We start from the raw sequence: 23,967 nt of genomic DNA on the forward strand, positions 1-23,967 counted from the left end.
ATGTAGTTGCATGCATGTCTGACACCCTCCACTACCCACCGCTTGGCTTTATCTGGTGTCCCTGTGTCAGGTTCAAGCGAGCCTTGTAATCCATGCACACTTACTGGGGATGTCTCAGGGGGTGTGGTGTGCTGGTGGGAATGTACAGCTACATGTCCATTTGCTGTGTTGTCCAACAGGGGTATATGTTGGCTGATGTAGGGTAGCGGTATATGCTTTCAGTATCTTAGTTGCATTGAATTGGGGTGCATGTGTTTTGTTGTGGAATGCATGCTATGGTGGGGGTTTGCCTTGGTTTGTGTGAGATAGGGCTACTGATTGACCCTACACATGTTCCTATTATTTGCCAGTCTGTCCTTCACTACCCACCACGTTTGTCCTTCATGGCCTCTACAGGTGGATATTTTCCTTCTATGTGCCTTCCATGATTTCATGGCATAATGGTACTTCCGGAGGTATTGATATCACTATCGTCCTCCCTAGGTCGACTTCTATATGCCCTCACCCACAGTGATGTTGGCATGTCCATCCCCATCTCCACTCCAGACAGTGTACTGCTTGCTATGGTTTTCACTTGCCCCCCCCCCCGCTCTCTCTCTGTTGTACTACTCTCCACTCCTAGGCAATTCTCAATCTGTGTCCTGTCTCCCTCTTGCACCCTGTGCACTGGGTGGTCTATGCCTGTTTTCTGAATCCCTAAAGGGTTGTCATGGATCTCCACTGTTTTTAAATTGTTGCAATGCAGACCTTTACAATTTGAGGAAGTGTTTCCTGGTGGGATGCAGTGTATGCAGGCCAGTTGGGTACCCTGTGCGGTTGTATACGAATTGTTCGAACTACAATTGTTCGAATTACAATTGACCTTTGCACAATTGACCGAATTGTGAAGGTCAATTGTTACATATATGCGGGGGGAAACCCCCCAGCAACCCCACATTATATATATAAATATATATAAATACATATATATAACCAAACCAATATATGTATATATATATATATATATATATATACGGTCAATTGTGCAAAGGTCAATTCGGACCCTCGACTTTCGGTCAATTAGGTCATTCAAACAATTGTGTTCGAACAAGTTGGGTAATACCCCCTGTGCAGGTAGGTGAAGGGCACTCATGGTGTCATTTGTGGTGTGGTGTTTAGCAGGGAGTCTGGCACTGTCTGCATTCATTTTTGTTTGACTTATTTTGTGGGGCACGGGTCCAGGTTCTTGGTTGCATGTGTCACATGGTGTTCTTATGGTCATGTGTCTGCGCATGCTGTTTTCGCACTTGTATCATTGTGCCACAGTTGCGAGATCGTAGTTGCGGGTTGGCAATCTCTGTAGGACTTTTCCTGTTCAGTTGTCAGGAGGGTGGTAGGGCTATCTGTTTGTGAGCTGTGACATGTGTTGATGGATGTGGTGGTGTGTGTTTACTTGCACTTTTCACATGTGTATTTGTAAGACACATGGCACCCCATACAATGATTTACTAATACTGATTTGTGTACACGGAAGACAGTATTTAGACTTTCTTGGTCAGGGTTCATCATTCTTGTTGTGCAGTGCAAAGAAGTGAGCAGGGTTTGTTGTTTGGCATGCATGTGCCATGCATGGTGCACCATGGGGATTACAGCTACATGTTGACAGCTGCTGGGTGCATGTCAATCCTACCTTTGATTCAATGCACACTTGACCCAATGCAATCGAGTTGCAGTGAAGTCTGCATTACCTTGCACTTTCCAGTTGCCTGCTCCCTTTTGCATGCATTTGTCTCTGTTTCTCATTGCTTTGTCATGTCTGCGTGTGTGTTTCCTCAGTGCCCAGCCTTCCGGTCTGACATCTGCCTCTGTGAAGTGCTGCCTTCTACAAGATTCTGTCTTCAGTGCAATTGGTGAGTGTTTGGGTTTAGGCGTTCTTGGGCTTTGAATCATCGGCTCCCCTGCAAGTGTTTACTGCATTGTCCCAGTGCTACACTGACGATGGCATGCCATGTCATGGCATAGGAAATACTGAAATACTGCCAGGGTGAACCAGTGTTTTATTTGTCTCAGTGATGAACTTTTTGTGGGTCACATCATTGTCATGCTGACTGTTGCCAGATGCATGCGTTGAGTATGTGCCATCAGCTTGATAATGGGGTAGGTGTGGCATGCCTATTCACTGCATGGCACTCAGGGGATCAGGCAGTGTGTGGGTTGTGGGTGCGTGTTTGTCAATGTGTGTGTTTTGTGTGTTGGATCTACATGCAATGTGCAGATCTGGCTGTATGTGTGCCATGTTGATGGTTGGCATGTGAGTTGTTTGCATTTTTTGCATGTCACTCAGGGGGGCACATATTGCTGTATGTTTGGGTGCATGAATGTGTTCGCTACACTCACATTGATTTGTCTTTCTCTGCAGATCCCTTCGTCATAATGTGATGGGTGATGGGATTGAGGGGATACTTGCAGTCGTATGCATGCACAGGAAACAGGTAAGATGTACATTTCTCTTGCAGTACACTTTTGTTGCTCTTTTGTTGTTCATATTCAAAATTATTACTTTGATGTCACTGAGTATTGTGTGCATTGTTGTATGTATGTTACATGTGGATCCTGACACCACTGCTTTTACGCTCACAGCAACACGTATAAATTTGTGCCTGTCATGCACATTCCCACACAGGTGTGCAACCCTATTTCATTGGCTTTATGGGGATTGGTGGAAAATATACTTTTGGAGCCCATGTGCCTAGCTGCTCATAATTGATAGTTGGCAAGTTGCAGTATTTAACTGCATCAACACATATTTTGGGGGATTTTTTGGGGACATTAGTGATGTTTTTGTGCCTCAGGAGTGGTTTCACTCATTGCTTACAGTGGTTGTGGTATACTCCCACTTACGTGTCTTTCATTTGGCCCCACTTTGTGCATGTCGTTTTATGTCTAATGGATGCACACAATTTTGCCCTCACAGGGGCATATTCTCAGGGTGTTTTTGCGGGCACAGAGGATTGGCCCATGGTCATCATTGAATGGCACCAGATATGTGGCTTGATCGTGTGCACTCCACAGGGGCAGGGTTGTACGTAAAGTAGGATTGTACCAGCTTTGTACGTGCAGCCTCTCGACGTGCCCTTTGACCAGCTATGCGCAAGGGTTGTGCCTATGGGTGTGGTTGGTGGCACACCAGCATGTCCACTGGGAGGCCATGCTGTGTGGTGACATTGTGCAGGACACATGCAGCTACAATGATTCTGCACATAACTGGTGGTACATATAACAACACACCACCAGAGTGGTCAATGGAGCGGCAATGTGACTTGAGCACTCCGAATGCGCGCTCCACTATGCCCCTAGTCAGTATTGTACCTTATCTCAGCTGATGTGGTGGGATTCCGTATGGGCGTCATCATGAATGTGCTCAGTGGGTAGGCACTGCCCCCTTTAAATGTGTACATGGTTGGACTTAACATTTGTTGGCAGTGTCTATTGGTAAGTGAGCAATGTGCATGCATGTGCGTGTCCGCTCATACTCACCAATGAGCCATGTGTTCCCGTGCTTACCAGCTGCCAGTTTCCAGTGTAGTGGTGACATCCGGAATATATAACTGTTGTGGGTGCTTCCTGGATAGTTTGCATACACTTCAGTTATGATGCCCTTGGTATCTCACACAACCTGAACATTAATTGAATGCCAATGTTTGCGGTTGCGGTATATGTGCTCTATCAATCTGGGGGGATGTAGCGCAACATGGGTGCAATCTATTGCACCAAGCACTCGTGGGATGAACACCACAGCATAGAAGTTCTGCATTACTATTTTCCTTTCTGCCTTGGCATATAGATGTGGTGGTGCACAGAAGGTTGTGCAGTTATGCATGCCAGCACCTGGTGTAGGCAGCGTGACTCTGTGGCCTGGGAGATACTGCCTACTATGACAGTGGTCTGCTGGAAGGATCCTGTCGCCATGAAATGTAAGGCATTGAGTACTTTATGTAGGGGGCTAAAGGCCTGGGAGTGCATGGTGGGTGATGTTAGCCCATCCTCCCACTCCCTGACCAGGTCTAGGATGGTATGGAGGGAGGGGAACTGTACCTGCCATAGACCTGGTCATCTGGCATTCCAAACAGGGTGGTACGTGGGTTGAAGATCCACGCCCTAGCCATCCTCCTCCACCTGCGGTGTCCATGCACGATCGCTCTGACAAATGCTGGTTTCATTGTGGCTGGATACATTTTGTTTGGTGTGTATTGCGTGCTTTATAGACGCGCCTTGACGTTTATGCTTGCTATCAGGTGGCAGGAGTGTACCAGGATTTGCATGAACTTTTTTGCATCCCGACGTTCAGAGTGCAAATCCATGAATAAGTGTTTATTTGTGCTGGTATGGGCGTCTAATCGCTTGACCATGGACCGTCCCTCAACACACGCACATTTTCACATTTTATTCCCCATTCTGCATGTTCCGCCCCCTATTTTGGTCGCTGCGTAGGCATGGCTGACACTCTGCTTGGAGTCTCATGCAAGGCGTTCCTCCACTCGCAGAGACGTGCCGAGCTAGCACGAACTCCATGCAAGTCCAGCAAAAGTACAGCGCTTTCGATTCCATGAATCCGCATAGACGGATTTGCGTACAGTTGCCCACGCAAGTACCCTATTTTCGGCACAGATAATTCCATGAATCAGAGGCTTAGAATATCAATAAAAAACGATTCTAAGTTTCACAGTATGTACATTGTGCATACGCTGCCACATTTATTGCACAGTATCAGAAGTATATATGTGCTATGAGCTGAGACCTCGGTGCATGCGATTAGATGAAAAATTGATGTGGTTGTCCATGCTTGGCGATTAGGCTATTGCACTGTACTCGCGATTCAGAATTGCAGTACAGAGAAAGGAAGTGCAGTGACTAGCACGGGGTGCATAGTCTTAGATATTAAATACTCAGTTGGGTATGACATTCTTACATCGCCAGTATATTTTTCGATTCGTTTTTTGCCAAATGTTTTTCTAGGAAAAAACTCATTGAAAAATACAGGGGGTGGTGGTGTGGGAAAGGAGATATAAGGGGTGGGGAATAGGGAGTAAACAATAGGAGAGGGGGGATTTGGGAGGTGGGCCCATATTTAAAAAAAGTTTTTGGGGAGAAATAAATCGGCAGAAAAACTCATCAAACAAATAACTGCCGATGTAACAACATAGAACCCTCAATTTCAGGTATAGAATATAAAGAAAAGCACCATTAACAGGTAGAATGCCCAAAGAAACGCTGGCTTCGTTTGTGAGCTACAAACTAACGAGGAATGTTCTGAGTTAGTTCTTGTCTGATATTAGGAGATGGTCACAGCACAACTAGAAGATCAATTCCAGACTTTGCGGCACAGTGCCTGTGGCTTTCTGAAGCCTAGAATCTCTACATACAGTGATTAGTGCTCCGAAGCCATCAGAGCTAATATGTGTTTTGGCCAGGTAGTCCGGAGAGTTGTGGTGCATGGCTTTGAAGGTCTTGAGATCGGGACACAATAATATGCGGTGTTGGGGTGCTCTGTTGGAGATTGGCCGCTTGGGTCCCAGTGTGCTTCTGAATGTTGAGCAGCTTCCAGGGGAACAGATAGGCTTCGTTGTGACGGTTTGGTAGTTATTGCCACTCACATTAATCACCAAAAGCTTTGCATGCCTTTAAAAGATAGATTATACGCTTTCCTCATCTGACTGAGGTTTCCACCGATACCGATACCCGCACCCTAGAATAGTAGGCATCTGACCGCGGCTGGATATGGCAATTCCAGCTACTGCTATTGTATCCCTTTGGTCTCTTTTCCTAAACTTAGCATCTGCATTTCAGTACTATATTTATGATCTTTCATTGAAAGTTCCAGTATCATTTCTGGGGAGTTACTGGAGGACAGTGTTTGCTTCTAGGAGCATATAATTTGTGGACTCTGGTGTCTGAGCCACCAGTGGGTGCCCTGAACTGCCATTTCTACATTGTATTCTAATTTATAGTGATACACTATATAGTTGGATTCAGCGGAATCTATATACAACATAAAATATATAATTGGATTCGGTATACAACATAAAATATATAATTGGATTCAGCGGAATCTATATACAACATCAAATTAAAGCTGTTTATCCATCAAATACACAGGACAAATTCCACCATGGGGATCCATGTGACATCACAGGCAGCTCGAGCTTTAATCTCGCGGACTATCAGATATCACTAAGAACCCATTGGTGAAATATATAAACGCCGGTCATAGCTACCCATCTATGATACTTTGTTTTTGAGAATGCTGATGTGGACTTTGCCAGTAGAGCTAAATTTGACTCGTTGGTGTCTGACCTATAAGGTTTTCCATTGTTGGCTCACAAAGACGCTCCCCCTGGGTCACTGAGTGGGTAGGAAAACTGAGCCCACCTTGAAATGTTCATTCTGAGCCATGCATTTTTCAGACAGGTTGCTTATGCAGCGTAGACCAGAGACGGCTTTTGCATTATTTCTTCAAGACATCACTATGCCCTTATTTCTTCTGGAAATTAAGTCCTTTATGCATGAGTTATTTGGGATTTATTTTGAACCAGAGTTGTGGGTGCCAACTGGGTGTTCCCCTTGTATTGCACAGCAGATGTTTTGCACGTAACATGTGTGAAACCTCCATTGAGAAAAACAAGGAAGCGAAGGTGACATGGAGGGCCAGGGAAGAGATGGCGGAGCTGTATGTGGGAAGCATAGAGGATGGGGAGGGAGGGGGGACAGGTGGCCTTGGGAGTCGAAGGTGGCAGTAGAGGAGGAAGGGAAAAGCCAGGTGAGTGGCCGGGGCTTCTGGAGGTGTTGCTTAAAAAATGACAGAGCCAGTGGAGGCAGGGGGGCAGGCCAGGGCAAAGGCAGCGAAAGGAGATACATTTTGCAACTCCTGTTGCGCAAAAGTCTGAGTGCAGAAGGAGTTGCAAAAAGTATGTTTTTGAAAACATCACATAGAATCCACAGTGGTGCAGCGAGACAATGGGCTTCATTACAAGTGTGGTGGTCCGGAAACAAGGGTGCCATTAAGCTTACCAGCACCCTTGTTTCGGGATGGCCACACTACAAGTCTGCCTGCCGAGGCTGCCGCGCCAGCAGGTCTGACCCTTACCGAGCGCAACGACTCTGGTAGATAGAGTTGTCATGGAAGCACTGGCACCCTTAGCAAGGGTGCCTGTGCTTCCGAGTCCTCATTCCCATGGAGTCCTATGGGACTCGTTGGGAATGGGAACTTAGCGAATCCCCCGCCTGACTTCCCACTCCACTGGAGTCAGGCAGCGGATTCAGTGTTTTGAGGTCAGCGGCAACCTGCCGGTAGCACCAGCAGGTTACCGCCGACCTCTTAATGAGGCCCAATGTCTTTGGCTAGGTTTATGACAATCTGCAGAAGAACATTTTGATATGTTTGCCTTTCTTGGCATCCAGTCTGTTTGGTTTTCCAGCTCGATGACTTGGTTAAGTTACTTTTGAGGATAAACACATGCTTTTTCACTTTGAGGCAAAATCCTACCGTTACTTTGAGAGCCATTCCGATTCCTCCACTTTTCACCCACTGTCTAAGGAAACTATTCCATAGCAATACCCAACATTACTATCCTTTGCCCCCCCCCCAATCAACCACAGAATAAGCCACAGGATCTTAACAGAATTCATGGCCTTGACGGTGACCTGGAAGGTCGAAACACGTTTCCGCAAATCATAATAAAAGCAAATCTTTTGATACTTAATATATGGTTTTTGAGTGTGACCGAAAGAAGATACAAATCCAACAATACAACAAATAATTCCTCAAGGACTCAGCGCGTACATGGTTGGTCTCAAATCCAATTGCCTATTCCATGGCAGGCCTCTTCCACAGAGTTCTTAGACCTCTTTAAGGGGTTGTCTGACTCCTATGTTCATGCAGTCTCTGCCCTTCTGACCATGTTGACTTTCAAATATGTGATAGAAAGCCTTGCTAGCCATTCTCTAGCAGTTAAGGAAATACCTTTATGGATGTATGTCTTTACTTCCTGAATTCAATTGGCCATATATTCACTTTGACACTTTTCCTTCTCCATACTGTGACAATTCACAGAATCTTGTCACTTCTCCCCTTTAAAGGAGCCCTTACCTGTGAGGCTAGGGAGGTGAGCACGCTACACAACATCCCGACTAGGGGTGGTGGTAAGCGGGATTCACAGGGAGAGTCTCCCCGCTTGGGGATAGTACCTTGTGTTCCATAAAGGAACTTCCTAACCCTCTATCATATGAGACCCGTAGGTCATCACTACCTCAAGAACTCCAACATGAACAGACCACCTTTTGTTATTGTAACACCTCTAACCTTACCCCATTAAAACCTACAACCACTGAGATGTGGAAGAGTGAAGGAAACATGAAAGTGCCAACAGGTTGGAATCCACTCATACTAGGAAGAAGAAGAAGAATGAAGGCGTAATAACGATCACTCCTCCATTGGAAGCATACATCACTGGGAAGAGTTGAAACCAGGGAGTCATGAAGAATACATCATGGAGACTGAGAAAGGACAATGACCCTTTGATGGGGTGGACCCAGCCAGATAGTATAAACATTGAAGAAGGACTTACAGCAGGAGGAATCTGACGCCAAGCAGGTGTAGCCCAGGAAGTTCAAACCCGACAGGGAGAAACATGTGGAAGCAGGCTGGCCCTTGGTCGATGTGATAAAGCAGAGGCAGTCCAAACATTTATCAGCACGGTGGAAACCTGTGACCCCAGGAAAAATCGATGCTACCAACCGGTCATGATAAAGGTAACAGGAGTGGTGAGAAACCCGGTAGGGGACAGGGGCATAGAGAAGGCAATAATGAAAGTCATGAAGACTTCAGGAGTCATCTCCCTCATCTCAGTAATTGGGGAAACATTAAAGCAAGTCAAGAAGACTTTTGGAGTCATCTCCCTCGAAATCAAGATTACTAGGGGAGACATCGCCCTCGTTCCAGTAGTAGTAAAGTAACTAACGCCAATTAAGAGGACTACAGAACTTGTGGTACTTATCCCAGTAACAGGAAAGAGACAATAACAGAAACCCAGTGGGAAAAAGAGAAAGATCCTGCCACAGAACAATGAGCCAAAAGAATCATTGGACATTTAAGAGCAACTTGAAGAACCGCCTTAAGAAACTACAGTGGTTAATTAAGAATATCGCAAGGAACGATATGAAGATAAGTTACTAAAGCTGAGTAAGCCTGTCCAGGAGAATGGAGTCCTTCTCCTGGACCTTACTTTTGTTTGCTGAACCTTTTTCTTTAGTGGTAGGGTGAGCGTATGTTAGTTTTTGTACGGATGATGGACTAGTTTGATTTGGATAATATCACTGACGATGAGCACCATATTTAGATTTCTGTTAGACAGGGAATCCCCCCTTGTTATAGGGACAGATAGGCCTTTTTCTATAAAAATGCCCCCCTTGTCTGCCTCCTTCTTCTGGCCTACTACAATACCTTTACTTCTCCTGTCTTTCACTTCACCTGGCATTCATTTCATCATTACAGGGGGAGACCCCCATACCCTCTTCTTCTCTAGCCCATATTCTTCCCCACTGCCACCCTTTGACCCCCAACTCGAACCTTAAGCTAACCTTAACCACATTCATGCCACCTTCACAATGTGAAGATGCAGACGAAGTGAAGGCATGAAGAAGTAAATGTATGACAGAGTAAATGCATGAAGAAGTGAATGCAGACGAGGTAAGTGCAGCCAATGTTTTCCGGCGGCAAGTAAAGTGTGGACACCCTTATGTCACAGTCTACTGTATTCTATCACTCATTTATTTGGGGTATTTCATCGCCTTCTTGCAAATATCGACAGAGTTCGGAGTTTTCCTCACCCAGTTATCAGTGGATAGAGTAAAATGAAAAACTTTCTTTGCCGGCGCTTAGACCCTACTATTGAACGTAGATCACGCTTCTGCTCCAGATGGTAAGCAGGGTCTTGATTTTTTAATCTTGGGCCTAAAAAGGGGTCAACAAAATGGTTAAACATATGCCATTAAAAATGAATCTTTGGAATGACTAATGGTTAGCCATCGTACCATGGGACGTTTCATTAGATGTTAATCTTCCAGATGCATATCTACCTGGACCTGTCCGATCCCAGCCATCAGGTGTTTCCGAGGTTTGCCTTGCAAGATCTTCATTGTCAGTTTCAGGTCCATGTGTGATCACAAAGGTGCTTGCACCTCTTCCATGAATCATACATGGAACATGCATTTACATCCATCAATAGCTGCACAATGAATTGATTCATGGAAACTTTTGTCCCAAAATTCGGGCAGTGTGCAGACTGCTACACGATTATGGGTCCCTTCTAACCTTCATCGGATCACAACTGATTCTGTCGGAATGACCAAATTGTGTGGGTGCATATTTTGCTCACGTCAGAAGCGTGTATACAACACTGATTGCTGTGTCGAAGTGGGGTATCAGCTGTCCATTCTCCTGGAGAGTCTGTCATCATCAGTTCACCGGTCATGCACGGCAGAAATGTGGTGGTGTTTTGGGCATGTCTGCATATGAAACTGCACAGCTGATTTCTACTACTTATTTTCTAACTCAATGCACTACAAAGCTAACAATTGTTTCCAATGACCTCAAAATATTGCTGCAACCAGACGGCCAACTTGTTAGAGGGGCGTTCTATGTGATTCAGTTGAGAATGTTTTATCATGGGAGAATTCATCCATTTTTTTATATTTAATTAATTTTACAGTAAATGTATGCAGGGGGAGACCCCCGCAGCCGCCCCAAGTTCCTCCTACCTTTATTATTACCCTAATCCACCCCCACATACATTTGTGACCAAATGCGATGTGGACAAATTTGATGAATTCTCCCATGATGGAAAATCCAGCCATGGATTCTTCCTATCCTTCAGAGGGGTGCTATACAAGACCGCTTATAATACATTTCATCACAGATCCTCTGGATTCGGCATGGTGGATTGCGCTGTTGGGTCTTTGGCAGGCAGATCTGACGAAAGGATATTCAAGAATCATCTATATAGATATCCACTTACAATGGTGGCCAGGCACTCTGGCCTAACCACCCAGAGACTTTGTTCCAGGTCAGAGTTGACCCATTTATTGGAAAAGGGGGCGTAGACAACACAGCTGCAATATGGTCGTAGTATTCTTTAGAGGACAGACTACTAAGTGGCCGAGGTTTATGGCAAGTATCGGGGAGTACTTAGTCCAGGTCACTGGTCGATGTGATGAACTGCCTATGTAATAGAACGGAGCATCCACTCCAGTCATTAATGTGGAAAGACAATGGGCCTCATTATGACAGAGGCGGTAGCCGTGCCGGTAAATACCGACACGGCCGCTGCCAGAGTCATGAAATTACCGGCACCCGGCAATGAGGATCTACCAGGGCATTCCAGCCCCAGCGGACCCGGTAATTCCCCTTTGCCAGGTGCCAGTAGTAATTACTCCCCATTCCCATTATAGGGCTCAATGAGAATGGGGAGGCCGGATGCACCAGCACCATTCGTAAAGGGTGCCGGTGCATCCGACATGGTCTGCTCGCGGGTGCCGGTCCGCCCAACAGGTCAGACTTGGTGGGTAAAAAGGCACCCGCGAGCAGACCTCGTAGTTTGCTAGTCCGGTAACAATGGTACTGGCAAGCTTACCGGTACCGTTGTTCCCGGACTGGCAAACTCATACTGAGGCCCATTGTATGAGAAAATTGACTCACCTACTTGTTTCCATTGTAAGATCTTCATCTTTTACAGAGTTTATTTGCAGTTTTTGAATTCGTGTTATAGGGCTGTCAGTCATGTTGTACTTGGCTCAAACGACGTAAAGATTTGGTGGGAGAAAGCGCTGGTCAGTCTAGTAGTCAACAACTGGGTTCATGTGTTTTGCCAAACGCTCTTGGCTTTCCAATCCTCTGCCACCTTTGAGCTTTTTTGAAGGTTCAAAATGATTGTGATGCTTTCGGCAAGATGCATATTTTGTTTCTGATTTAGTGAATGTTGTCCCAGACAAGCCAGTAAATTCAAGGCATTTCTCAGAGGAGTATGGGATCACCAAGAGGGCAAGGGATGAGTTTGGTACCTGTTTTAAGACGTTGAGCAGTTGCCTGGCATAGTTGCTTGCCTCACATTTCAGACATTTGCTGTTGGCTACCTTTCCCTATTTTGTTGCTTATATATATATATTTTGTTGTTGTTTTGTTTATTCAAGGTGCTAGTTGGACCAATTTTTGTATAGGTTTTCTGTGCTGAAGGTACCAAGGTGATGAATGTTTTATGTTTTACTTTTAAAGTAACAGGGAGTCCCTTTATGGCAGCTCTAAGAGTCTTACTTCAGAGCCACAGCACAGGCCCTTATAATCGCCCATATCGATGGGGGAAATGGCATCCCTATTGGCGTTCCGGTGACACACTTGGCCCACCTTTGGCCCGCCCTTAATGCTGTGGCACAACTCAGACTACGAAGCATGGAATTCAAACACATTTCCTCCAACCTAGCAGAACTGTAATGGCTTCCCAGCCCAGCCATAACGCTCTTTAATACTGCCTGCATGACCTATAAGGCACCCATCACTCGCACACGTCCCTATCTAGCTGCAATACTCCGTGGCTCCAGTGGGTCCTGCACCCTCAGGAGCCAGGCCATCGCTAGGCTTGAGGTGAAAGTGGCACACAAGGAAAACAACAGTTAACAGACCTTCTCTTACTATGCCCCTGCCTACCGGAATGCCATCCCGGTGGCAATCGGGACCGCACCAATGCTCTTGCAGTTCAGGAAGGAACTGAGGACCTTACTGTTCGGCCAATGCCTAGGTGACACCTAGGTTCCTTGTGTCCCCGCATCACATCCCAACCCTAAGGCTGGACATCCCATAACACAGATTGCAAACCCTTCCTTACGTCATATGTTACACTCACCAACATGTAAAGCGTTCCATTGTTTATGAGATAGGTGTGCGCTATTTATAGAGCCTCAAATACAAGTAAGGTTATCACGCTATTGCTCTGTTAGCATGAACATATCTTGGTATCATTAAGCTTTGTATTGCTTTCTTGTGCCAATTTCACCACGAGCATCGCTAGATTAAGGGTTGGGAGCCTCTCACCCATAGTGTTTGTTTATATACATATGTATGTTTGTAATTTAGAGCACGAACCTCGCTGTACACAGAGAACCTACCCGGGAGTTCACAGATAGGCTACATGGGTAACAGAGGTTCCTGGGGTGCCTAGGGAGGAGCACAGGAGGCGAAAGTGCCGATCAGGGAGAAGAGAGCCGGGATTAGTGGAGCAATTAGTCTGGGCAATCTTCTTTCCTGCTTTCATTGGTCATGGTGGACGGGACGCGAATCCGGTCAGACCAGTTGATCAAGGTTTGATTTGGCCTTTCAGAACTGAGGTGTTTGGTAATGAGGATGCACAACTATTCCTGCGCCTGAGTGCAGGTTTGAAGCAGTGTCGAGAAACAATGCTCAATCAACCAGGGTCCACAACAAACTACCTGCTAGCGTTGTATTTGGCTGCAAAATTAGCATCGCACCTAGAACAAGAGAAAGGTGAAAAAACGTCTTTCCAAACATATATAAAGACGATGAGGACGGAATTTACCAAAAAATATCAATTTTTTTTAACAGATGATAAAACATGGACATAAGGAGTGATGTCCATACTGATAAAATATATATATATATATATACAATAGAACAGACAAAACAAACTGGTATTTTTTACCATCCAAAAGGAAACTTATCCTATATCTACAGAGTGATGTTAGTAACTAGTGGGTGAATTATTGCACATTTCGTTACACAAAGCAAAAACGCCCATTAGAAAAGTGTCGACAGTAACAATATCTGTTTCCAGCCTTGATACGGTAGCTACTAGTACCCCACAATTCAGGGTCGATAGTAGATGTGTGTCTTTCCCGTTAAGGCTTTCATTAGGACAATTGTGATCCAAATAGGGAAGTTTTTTAGATGTCGTGTTGATGATCTATATTTATTTATAACCAGCAATTCTAAAAAAAACACATAAAGAAAAGTTTTCACCGACCATATTCAAAGATTCAAAGAAATCTAGTCCTTTCATGTATAGGTGACAGTCTATATATTAAACAGCCAAAGAATAGAATCTTTATACTCATCAACATGCTAGTTTATTTATAAACAAGCTCAAGAAAAAAACTAAATTAGGTACATGTGACAACCATCATTTGTCACCTTATTTCATTCCATTAACAAACAGCTCATGGCATTTTGAAAAATTGTGCCCAAACATGGTGAGGGAGGAAAGGAAGGGAAAGGGAGGGAGGGAGGAACGGGAGGGAGAGAGAGAAGGGATTGAGTGACTTAAACCCTTCTATGCATATCAGTTCAGTAAACAAACATTTACAGAATGAGACTGTACCTTTTGATACTGACCACTGTCAGCAATTTTAATTCTTTTGCTTCAAAGGGCCATGTATAATGGCCAAGACACAAAGAATAAGTCTTCTGTGCATTTAACTGGGGGGAGAAGACTAGTATAACCACTTTAGGAATTGTAGCCTGATTTTATTTTTTGTCTCCTGACTCTATTTATTAAATAATTGTGGAAGCTTACCTATAGCAGAGACAGATAGGTGAATGCTGCATACCAATCATGCAAACGCAGCGATATCAAGGCATAAGTCCTTGGTGATTCAGACCGGAGAGTGCAAAGATGGCACTTAGCGGTGGGTGAAACAGCGTCTGCTTCTGGAGTGTGTACCGGTTTCCCGGTTGACCTGGGGGAACAGGAGGGAAAAGCTGTTGGAGAGACCAGCACTTAATGTGAAGCAACCAGTAGTAGCTAGCTCAACAAATGTAGCAAAACTAACGGTTTCCAAACTTACTTGGGAGATTGAGGGCGGCAGGCACAGCAGTTTGCTGTTTCTTTGTCGGCGTCTCCGTAGCGAGTAAATCAGCGTTCGTCAGCACGGGCAACACGCAATCTAGTATTAAAGTACTAGTCACGTGAGCGCGTAATAAATCACATACCCAAAGGTGGCAGCGTGATACGTGGTTTCCTAAGCTGTAGCACCACCAAAGGGTGAGTGTTAGCTACTCAAATAAGTGTGTCAGTGTGATGGATACATAATTAGTGTGAATACGCTAGATAGAGACACAAGGGCATTATTTTCGCAAAAACAGGTTCCATTTGATGTACAGATTGAGACCCTCATTCACTGAATCCAGATTATAAATCCATTTTTGTTCCAGTCTGTGGAGCTTCAAATCTCTATCACCACCACGAGGATGTGGACCCAAAGTTTATAAAACACACCAAAAGAGATCATCATGGCTGTGTTGCATTGTTTTATAGTGCTCCACCAAAGGTTTGTCTGTTGTGCCATTTTTGATACCGGATCGATGTTCACCTATTCTAGTACGGATGGTTCTTTTTGTTTTTCCAATATACCAAAGGCCACATGGGCAAATGATGCAATAAATCACCCATTTTGTAGCACAATTAGTAAAGGATTTTAGCTGCCAGATTTTGCCCTTAAGGTCAATTGATTTGAGATTTTTTGTAAATTTGCACATTAGACATTTGCCACATCTATAGTGACCTGTGACCGGTGGGAGATCCCATAATGTAGATTGTGTATTCGTCACATCTCGTTGTTGCGGGTATGTATGAACCAATTTATCACCAAGGTTTTGCAGTCTTTTGAAAGCAAAACGGGGAGGGAGTATGTTGAAAGATTCGGTGTTGATCATCTTCCACTTTTTTTAAATAGACTTCCTCAAATCATTACTGATGGGAGTAAATGACGAAACACATGTGATTTTGTCAAGAGCAGTTTTTGTTTGTTTTTGAAGGCATTCTCCTCTCTGTATATTCTTTGCCTTTCTATAGGCTCTTCTTATGATGTGTGATGGGTAACCTCTGTCTTTCAGGTCCTGTTTTAAAGAGTCACTGTGCAGTTTATAGTCTTGTATATCGGTGCAGTTGCGCCTGATATGCAAAAACTGCCCAGCATGGTCTGCATCAGGTGAGTTTGCAGCATGGTCTGCATCAGGTAAGTTTTAATCTATGAGCCTGGCGCCTATGGCGCCAGGACTGACTCTCCATATGAGCCTGGCCCCATAGGTGCCAGGACTGCACCCAAATAGCCCCTAGCAGGGGTTGTTGGGCTTGCTTAGAATAACTTGATGCCTGCTTCCGGAGTTGCTGGACTTGGTCTGGGTCCCCGGGGGTAGGCATCATGACACTTCCAGATATTTTTGTCTAAAGTAAAAGTTTGGAATTTAGACATTTCCTCATTCATTTTTTGTAAAACGGATTTTAAATCTGGAATTATTGATTCGTCCTTCATCTTTTTTTTCAAGCGTATCTAATTCTTCTTGTTGTTTTTTGCCTTCCTCCTCCGAAGGACGAATCAATAATTCCAGATTTAAAATCCGCCTTACAAAAAATGAATGAGGAAATGTCTAAATTCAAAACAATATCAATCCATATTTGGCAAACATCCAAGCCTGGTATCGTTACATAGATGATATTTTTATAATCTGGCGTGGCACTAGTGAAGATTTGAAAGCTTTCAACATGTGGCAGAATAACCAGGAGCTAACAATCAATTTTACCTGTGAGGCACATAGTGAAAAAATTGCTTTCTTAGACGTCCTTATTTACCGTATGCTGAATAAATCCATCGGCACCAGTCTTTTCAAGAAACCCATCCAAATAAATACCCTTTTGCAATTCAACAGCTGGCATCCCCAAGCACTAAGAGAAAATTTGCCCTTTGGGCAGTTTTTGCGTATCAGGCGCAACTGCACCGATATACAAGACTATAAACTGCACAGTGACTCTTTAAAACAGGACCTGAAAGACAGAGGTTACCCATCACACATCATAAGAAGAGCCTATAGAAAGGCAAAGAATATACAGAGAGGAGAATGCCTTCAAAAACAAACAAAAACTGCTCTTGTCAAAATCACATGTGTTTCGTCCTTTACTCCCATCAGTAATGATTTGAGGAAGTCTATTTTAAAAAATTGGAAGATGATCAACACCGAATCTTTCAACATACTCCCTCCTCGTTTTGCTTTCAAAAGACTGCAAAACCTTGGTGATAAATTGGTTCATACATACCCGCAACAACGAGATGTGACGAATACACAATCTACATTATGGGATCTCCCACCGGTCACAGGTCACTGTGGATGTGGCAAATGTCTAATGTGCAAATTTACAAAAAATCTCAAATCAATTGACCTTAAGGGCAAAATCTGGCAGCTAAAATCCTTTACTAATTGTGCTACCAAATGGGAATGGGTGATTTATTGCATCATTTGCCCATGTGGCCTTTGGTATATTGGAAAAACAAAAAGAGCCATCCGTACTAGAATAGGTGAACATCGATCCGGTATCAAAAATGGCACAACAGACAAACCTTTGGTGGAACACTACAAAAAAATGAAACACAGCCATGATGATCTCTTTTGGTGTTTTTACAAACTTTGGGTCCACATCCTCGTGGCGGTGATAGAGATTTGAAGCTCCACAGACTGGAACAAAAATGGATCTATAATCTGGATTCAGTGAATAAGGGTCTCAATCTGTACATCGAATGGAACCTGTTTTTGCGAAAATAATGCCCTTGTGTCTCTAGTCTAGCGTATTCACACTAATTATGTATCCATCACACTAACACACTTATTTGAGTAGCTAACACTCAACCTTTGTCAGTGCTACATCTTAGGAAACCACGAATCACGCTGCCACCTTTGGGTATGTGATTTATTGCACATAATATCGGATGCGTAATACCCGTACATATGGGCACCCCGATAAATGCATTTTTCTTTTGCACACCTGAACCAGGGTGCATCACTTGTGGTGAAATAAGCATTTTCTTTTTCCCCAGGTCATTTCTAAAGTCAAGTATCAGTTGTTCGCATCCGAACCATTTTTGTGTTCAGGTCCTTCCCATTTATGAGGTTTATATCGGCGGGCACTTTTCCGTCAGGCAGGGTGGCCGTCTGCTGCTAAGCAGTTCCACCTAAATCATGGGTAGTTCTGAGCTGCGTTTGTAGTTTTTCTTTAACAAACGGAACTAGATCACGCAGCACGCGCTCACGTGACTAGTACTTTAATACTAGATCACGTGTTGCCCGTGCCGACGAACACTGATTCATTCGCTACGGAGACGCCGACAAAGAAACAGCAAACTGCTGTGTCTGCCGCCATCAATCTCCCAAGTAAGTTTGGAAACGGTTAGTTTTGCTACATTTGTTTTGCTAGCTACTACTGGTTGCTCCACATTATGGGCTGGTCTCTCCAACAGCTTTTCCCTCCTGTTCCCCCAGGTCAACCGGGAAACCGGTACACACTCCAGAAGCAGACGCGGTTTCACCCACTGCTAAGTGCCATCTTTGCACTCTCCGGTCTGAATCACCAAGGATTTATGCCTTGATATCGCTGCTTTTGCTTGATTGGTATGCAGCATTCACCTACCTGTCTCCGCTATAGGCAGGCTTCCACAATTATTTAATAAATAGAGTCAGGAGACAAAAAATAAAAATAGGCTACAATTCCTAAAGTAGTTATACTAGTCTTCTCCCCCCAGTTAAATGCACAGAAGACTTATGCTTTGTGTCTTGGCCATTATACATGGCTCTTTGAAGCAAAAGAATTAAGATTGCTGACAATGGCCAGTATCAAAAGGTACACTCTCATTCTCTAAACGTTTGTTTACTGAACTGATATGCATAGAAGGGCTTAAGTCACTCAATCCCTTCTCTCTTTCCTCCCCTTCCTTCCCCCCCTCCCTTTCCCTTCCTTTCCTCCCTCACCATGTTTGGGCACAATTTTTCAAAATACCATGAGCTGTTTGTTAATGGAATGAAATAAGGTGATAAATGATGGTTGTCACATGTACCTAATTTAGGTTTTTTCTTGAGCCTGTTTATAAATAAACTAGCATGTTGATGCGTATAAAGATTCTATTCTTTGGCTGTTTAATATATAGACTGTCACCTATACATGAAAGGATTAAATTTCTTTGATTCTTTGAATATGGTTGGTGAAAACTTTTCTTTATGTGTTTTTTTAGAATTGCTGGTTATAAATGAATATAGACCATCAACACGACACCTATTTGGATCACAAGTGTCCTGATGAAAGCCTTAACGGGAAAGACACAAATCTACTATCGACCCTGAATTGTGGGGTACTAGTAGCTACCGTATCAAGGCTGGAAACAGATATTGTTACTGTCGACACTTTTCTAATGGGTGTTTTTGCTTTGTGTAACGAAATGTGCAATAATTCACCCACTAGTTACTAACATCACTCTGTAGATATAGGATAAGTTTCCTCTTTGGATGGTAAAAAATACCAGTTTGTTTTGTCTGTTCTATTGTATATATATATATTTTTTATCTGTATGGACATCACTCCTTATGTCCATGTTTTATCATGTGTTAAAAAATAAAAACTGATATTTTTTGGTAAATTCCGACCTCATCGTCTTTGTATATGTTTGGAAAGACGTGTTTTCACCTTTCTCTTGTTCTAGGTGCGATGCTAATTTTGCAGCCAAATACGACATTAGCAGGTAGTTTGTTGTGGACCCTGGTTGTTTAAACATGTTTCTAAGTCCTCTCCCAACAAGCCCCTAAAAAAGAGGACACCACATTGCTCATTTTATGATTGCACTGAGAAACAATGCTCTCCATTTAAAAGCTGTGTGCAATTGTAGACAAGCTGTAAAGTAGAGTCACACCAGTGAACTTTGAACCTACCGAAGGATAGATCGATGTCTGGGTTTAGCAGTTGGGTGGTTATCAGGTAACCCCATTGTTCGACAAACAGTTCATCATGATCTGAAGGGAGGGTAGGGGATGTCCATTTTTAAAAGGCTGGGTGGTGATGTTAAGGGAAGGCAAGGAAAGTATGCGGTCTTATATAACGCCCGCCTAGCAATAATGTTGGCCTTGCTGCACGCGGCTCTGTAAGAGAGAGTAGATGATGTTAGTGGGATAGAGGGAAGGCAGGTGAGGAAAAACCTGTGGTGTTGTTCAGTGCAGGTTGGATGTTCCTGTTGTTTGATGTAGTGACTCTGTGCTTTAGGAATTATATACCAAGGCAGGTTAGACATAAGGCCAACCTTAGTTGCATGTATTTTGTTTGGTTGGGGTTAGGGGGGTTGCTGATAAAATATTAATAGGGTTGGGGTATGTTTAGTGGACCTGGAGGGTCATCTCTGTGTAAGCCCAAGGTTGCAAGAGAGGAGACATTAGTGGGTGAATGATGGTTTACCAGGTGGGATTAAGCAAGGTTTCTATTTACAAAAGGAGATTAAAATTAGGAACCTTAAGGATGCCCAACAATTCCATAGGATGCCCACTTACTCAACCACAATTGTGAAGGGAGCATTAGACAGAGTGCGCGTGTGTGCTTATCAGAGGTTTCTCTTTGTGTTATAATTGTAAAAGCATTGCTTGATTGTCTTACTTGTCTTTGTGTGCATTCACTGTTGGTTATTTTTGGGTTACCTATACTGTTTGTACAGACTTCTACTACTTCCACACTTACTGTACAGGAGCAATGGTGGTCAAATAAGTCCAGTTTTCACAAATTGTTTCTTCTTGTCTCTCCTCTATTCACAGATTTGCATATACTGGAGTGTTATGTGAGAGACTTCCTTAGCCAGGGTCTTTTCTGGCCTCTCTTGGGCTCTTCTGCCACCGTGGTCGTTGTGCAGGGAGCATTGGTGATTGCACCACAGTTAAACCATGCATGAATGATTGGGTTTGCAAAACCTGTGCTCTTGCTTCCACTCCGTCCTTGGGTATGGTCCAATGGGTTGTAGAATTATGGGGGTTCTTTATTGGTATGGGGGCGGGGGATTTGCGCTGCCTCTAATGGATTTGTTGGTAACGATGGACACTGTCATTGTAGTAATCGTGAGATAATCAGAGAGGGCTGTGCCTAGTCTACTAGGGTTCTACATATCCAGTAGTCCTGGTCTGTAGCCACTGGCTCTATCCTGAGTGCACGCTCTCATCCTTTTCTCGGTTACTTTCCTCTAGCTTTTAGAATGTGTGCTGAAATGCTTCTACCTTGTCAGCACCTTTTGGATCCTCACCATTCCATTGTTGTCAATTTTCAAATTATCAACCACTCCAGACGCCCTCACCCAAAGGACATCCATAGAGGTTGTGATCCAGAAATAAGGAGCCAGGTGGTTGCTCGGCAGGTTGATGTCTCCCCTACATATCACAAGAGTTCAGCTTTGGATTTAAGAACCTTTGTGCGGAAGAAGACACCTTCTAAATAGTTGGTTGTGTTTTATAGCAGTGAGTTTATAGTTTGTAATGTTTATAATGTGTTTTGGCTAATCAGTTGTTTGCTGGTTTTCAGGTAGAGAGTGCGGGTCATACAGTCTCCTTTATTGTTTAAAATATATTACCTGCATACTTTGACCATCATTGAAGCCTTCAGCATTAAGACAGGCAATGTCAATGATGATACCGATTTGGTGTTGAGGTTTTCTCCTAAATCAGTACGTTTCTGTCACACAGTCATTACATGCGTGGTGATGAGTACAAACACATGTGAACTGTATCCCAAAAAGCTGAGGATATTCTTTTTGGGTCTGATCTGCAAATCTGAAATCCATCACTATGGCCTTTGGATTTTGGCCAACTCCCTGTCTCCACCAAGACTGGCAGGAACATTCTATTGGACAAAGATTAAGGCCCGTATTACTGACACGGCTAAACCCTGACCATTACCTTATGGGGCCTTTGCTCAGTCGCCCTCTATAGGGATAGGCCTGTTAGTGTCCCATCTGGACTATGCAAATGGGGCATACACGGGTCTGCGTCAACTCATTCTCCACCATCTGAAGTGAGTGCGAATCACAGCGGCCCAGCACTGATGGCGTTATATGCTGTGACCAGTCTCTCCAAGTCTGTGGAGACACCATTTGCTGATGTAACTGCAGCCGCCGCTGAGTGGTGGTCCACCTGAGGAGCAACTTAATGATCATGTGTGGGTACCAGGAGGTGCTCCAAAAGAAACATCACTTAGATGATTGAGGTCAACTCGCGCGTTACTCGCCTGGGGTTGATACTTTCTGGTAGTAAGTCCTTTTGTTGATTGACTCTGAAATAAAGGAATGATGCCCAACGTCTGCACATTGGTGCAAACCCCAACTTTTAACCTTGCAAGAGGAGCCTGAAAACCATTTGACCTCTCAGTAGACAATTGCTTGGTTAACGTGACCAGCGGCATTGGTAGCACCAAAATGACAGACTCCAGCCGTAGTGCACTACATATGGCTCAGTATCATACCACAACATAACACAGTAAGCGCTGTGGTGACTGAAACCTGGGCATTTTATATGTGCAAAGTCCAGAGTTAAAACCATAGAAAAATGAGCATGGCACAGGGCAGGCACATCACATTTTTATGCGGCCGTACTTGGTAGTAGAGATCTCAGCAAATCAAAGACCAACCGCAACCTAGCACTAAGAAGCTGCAGAGCCCAAGGATGAGCAACTGGAGGAGGTGGGAGAGTTAAAGAGAAACAATACACGGGTTGTGGTAGAACTAATGGCCCCACACTGCTCACCTTCATGTCCATCTCACTCTCCTTCCTGGCAACGCGGATGTAATCTCTCCGGTTCTTGATGTGCGCCTCATACTCCGGAAATGACATGGAACCCTCCTCAAAAAGCAGGTGAGGCCTGTGGGGCTCTGGGTGCAGAGGAGAGAGTAAGTGTGCACTCGTGTTAGATTTCTGCCAGTCACTTGCGCAAATGCCGTCACTGTCAATTTCACCACACTGCCACTGTTACTATAACTAAACGTGTGTATCATTTCTCATATACTATCGCTAAAGCTCCAAAAGAACCAGCCTTCATACACTACCCCAGGCAAATCCTCAATCATCAGCACTTGACACCGATACTTGATACAGCTTTCCACAACCACCACTTCTGCACCACTACCTCAGCCACCAAAGGACTGCTGTCTGCACCCTCGTCTCAGGCTGTTGCCATAAGGGAACAACCATATATTGTTTATCTCTTCTTTCTTATTAAATTCGTTTTTTGGGCGAATGTGCTGATCGAAATTGTGAGCACAGCATCCCTGATGGCCAAAGGACCGAGCAAAGGATTAGTCTTTTGCTGCCACAACCTCCTACTGTGGTTGGGGCCACAGAAGGCTTTGGCGAGCAAGCTGGAAAAAGGGTATGCGCTGTGGGAAGTTTCCTTTGTTTCACTCGTGCCCACTTGCCTACCGCGTAGGGGCTACACGTTGGATGTTTAGTACACACCGGCCGCTAGCACGTAAGTTATAATTTGTACATTTATTGATCATCTATTGGATCAAGAAATGGATATGGAATGGATTCTGACCCCACCTGAGACTTTGAGTGGGATGACATGTAGTTGGATCTTGTCAGGAACTCTCCACTTTCCAGGATATGGAACAGATTCTGACCCTACCTGAGAATTTGAACGGGGTGGCATGGAGTCAGAGCTTCTCAGGCACTCCCCGTTCTCCAGGATAGGGAATGGATTCTGTGCCTACCTCAGAATTGAAGTGAGATGGCATGGAGTTGGAGCTTGTCAGGGACCCTCTGCTCTCAAGGATTTGGAATGGATTCTGACCCTACCTGAGAATTTGAGCGGGGTGGCATGGAGTCGCAGCTTGTCAGAAACCCCTCTTGTTATCCAGGGTAGGGATTGGATTCTGTCCCTACCTGAGACTTTGAGCGGGATGGCATGGAGTCGCAGCTTGTCAGGGACCCTCTGCTCTCAAGGATTTGGAATGGATTCTGTCCCTGCCTGAGACTTTTAGCGGGATGGCATGGAGTCACAGCTTGTCAGGGACTCCCCTCTCTCCAGGATATGGAATTTATTCTGTACCTACCTGAGACTTTGAGTGGGATGGCATGGAGTCTGAGCGTGT

At 44.3% G+C, this 23,967-nt stretch overlaps 1 protein-coding gene across 4 annotated transcripts in view; it reads right to left on the minus strand.

Annotated features, from left to right (window-relative positions):
• The window catches only part of VWA5B2 (von Willebrand factor A domain containing 5B2), a 967,193-nt gene that overhangs the window by 609,381 nt on the left and 333,845 nt on the right, over nucleotides 1–23,967 (minus strand). For all 4 annotated transcript variants that reach the window (XM_069618816.1, XM_069618815.1, XM_069618818.1 and 1 more), the window contains exon 7: nucleotides 22,622–22,746. In XM_069618816.1, the coding sequence (XP_069474917.1) occupies nucleotides 22,622–22,746 (125 nt within the window). The remainder of the gene's footprint in view (nucleotides 1–22,621; nucleotides 22,747–23,967) is intronic.

The sequence above is a fragment of the Ambystoma mexicanum genome, chromosome 10 (assembly GCF_040938575.1).
Source record: "Ambystoma mexicanum isolate Mex_15411 chromosome 10, UKY_AmexF1_1, whole genome shotgun sequence".
Lineage (NCBI taxonomy): Eukaryota > Metazoa > Chordata > Amphibia > Caudata > Ambystomatidae > Ambystoma > Ambystoma mexicanum.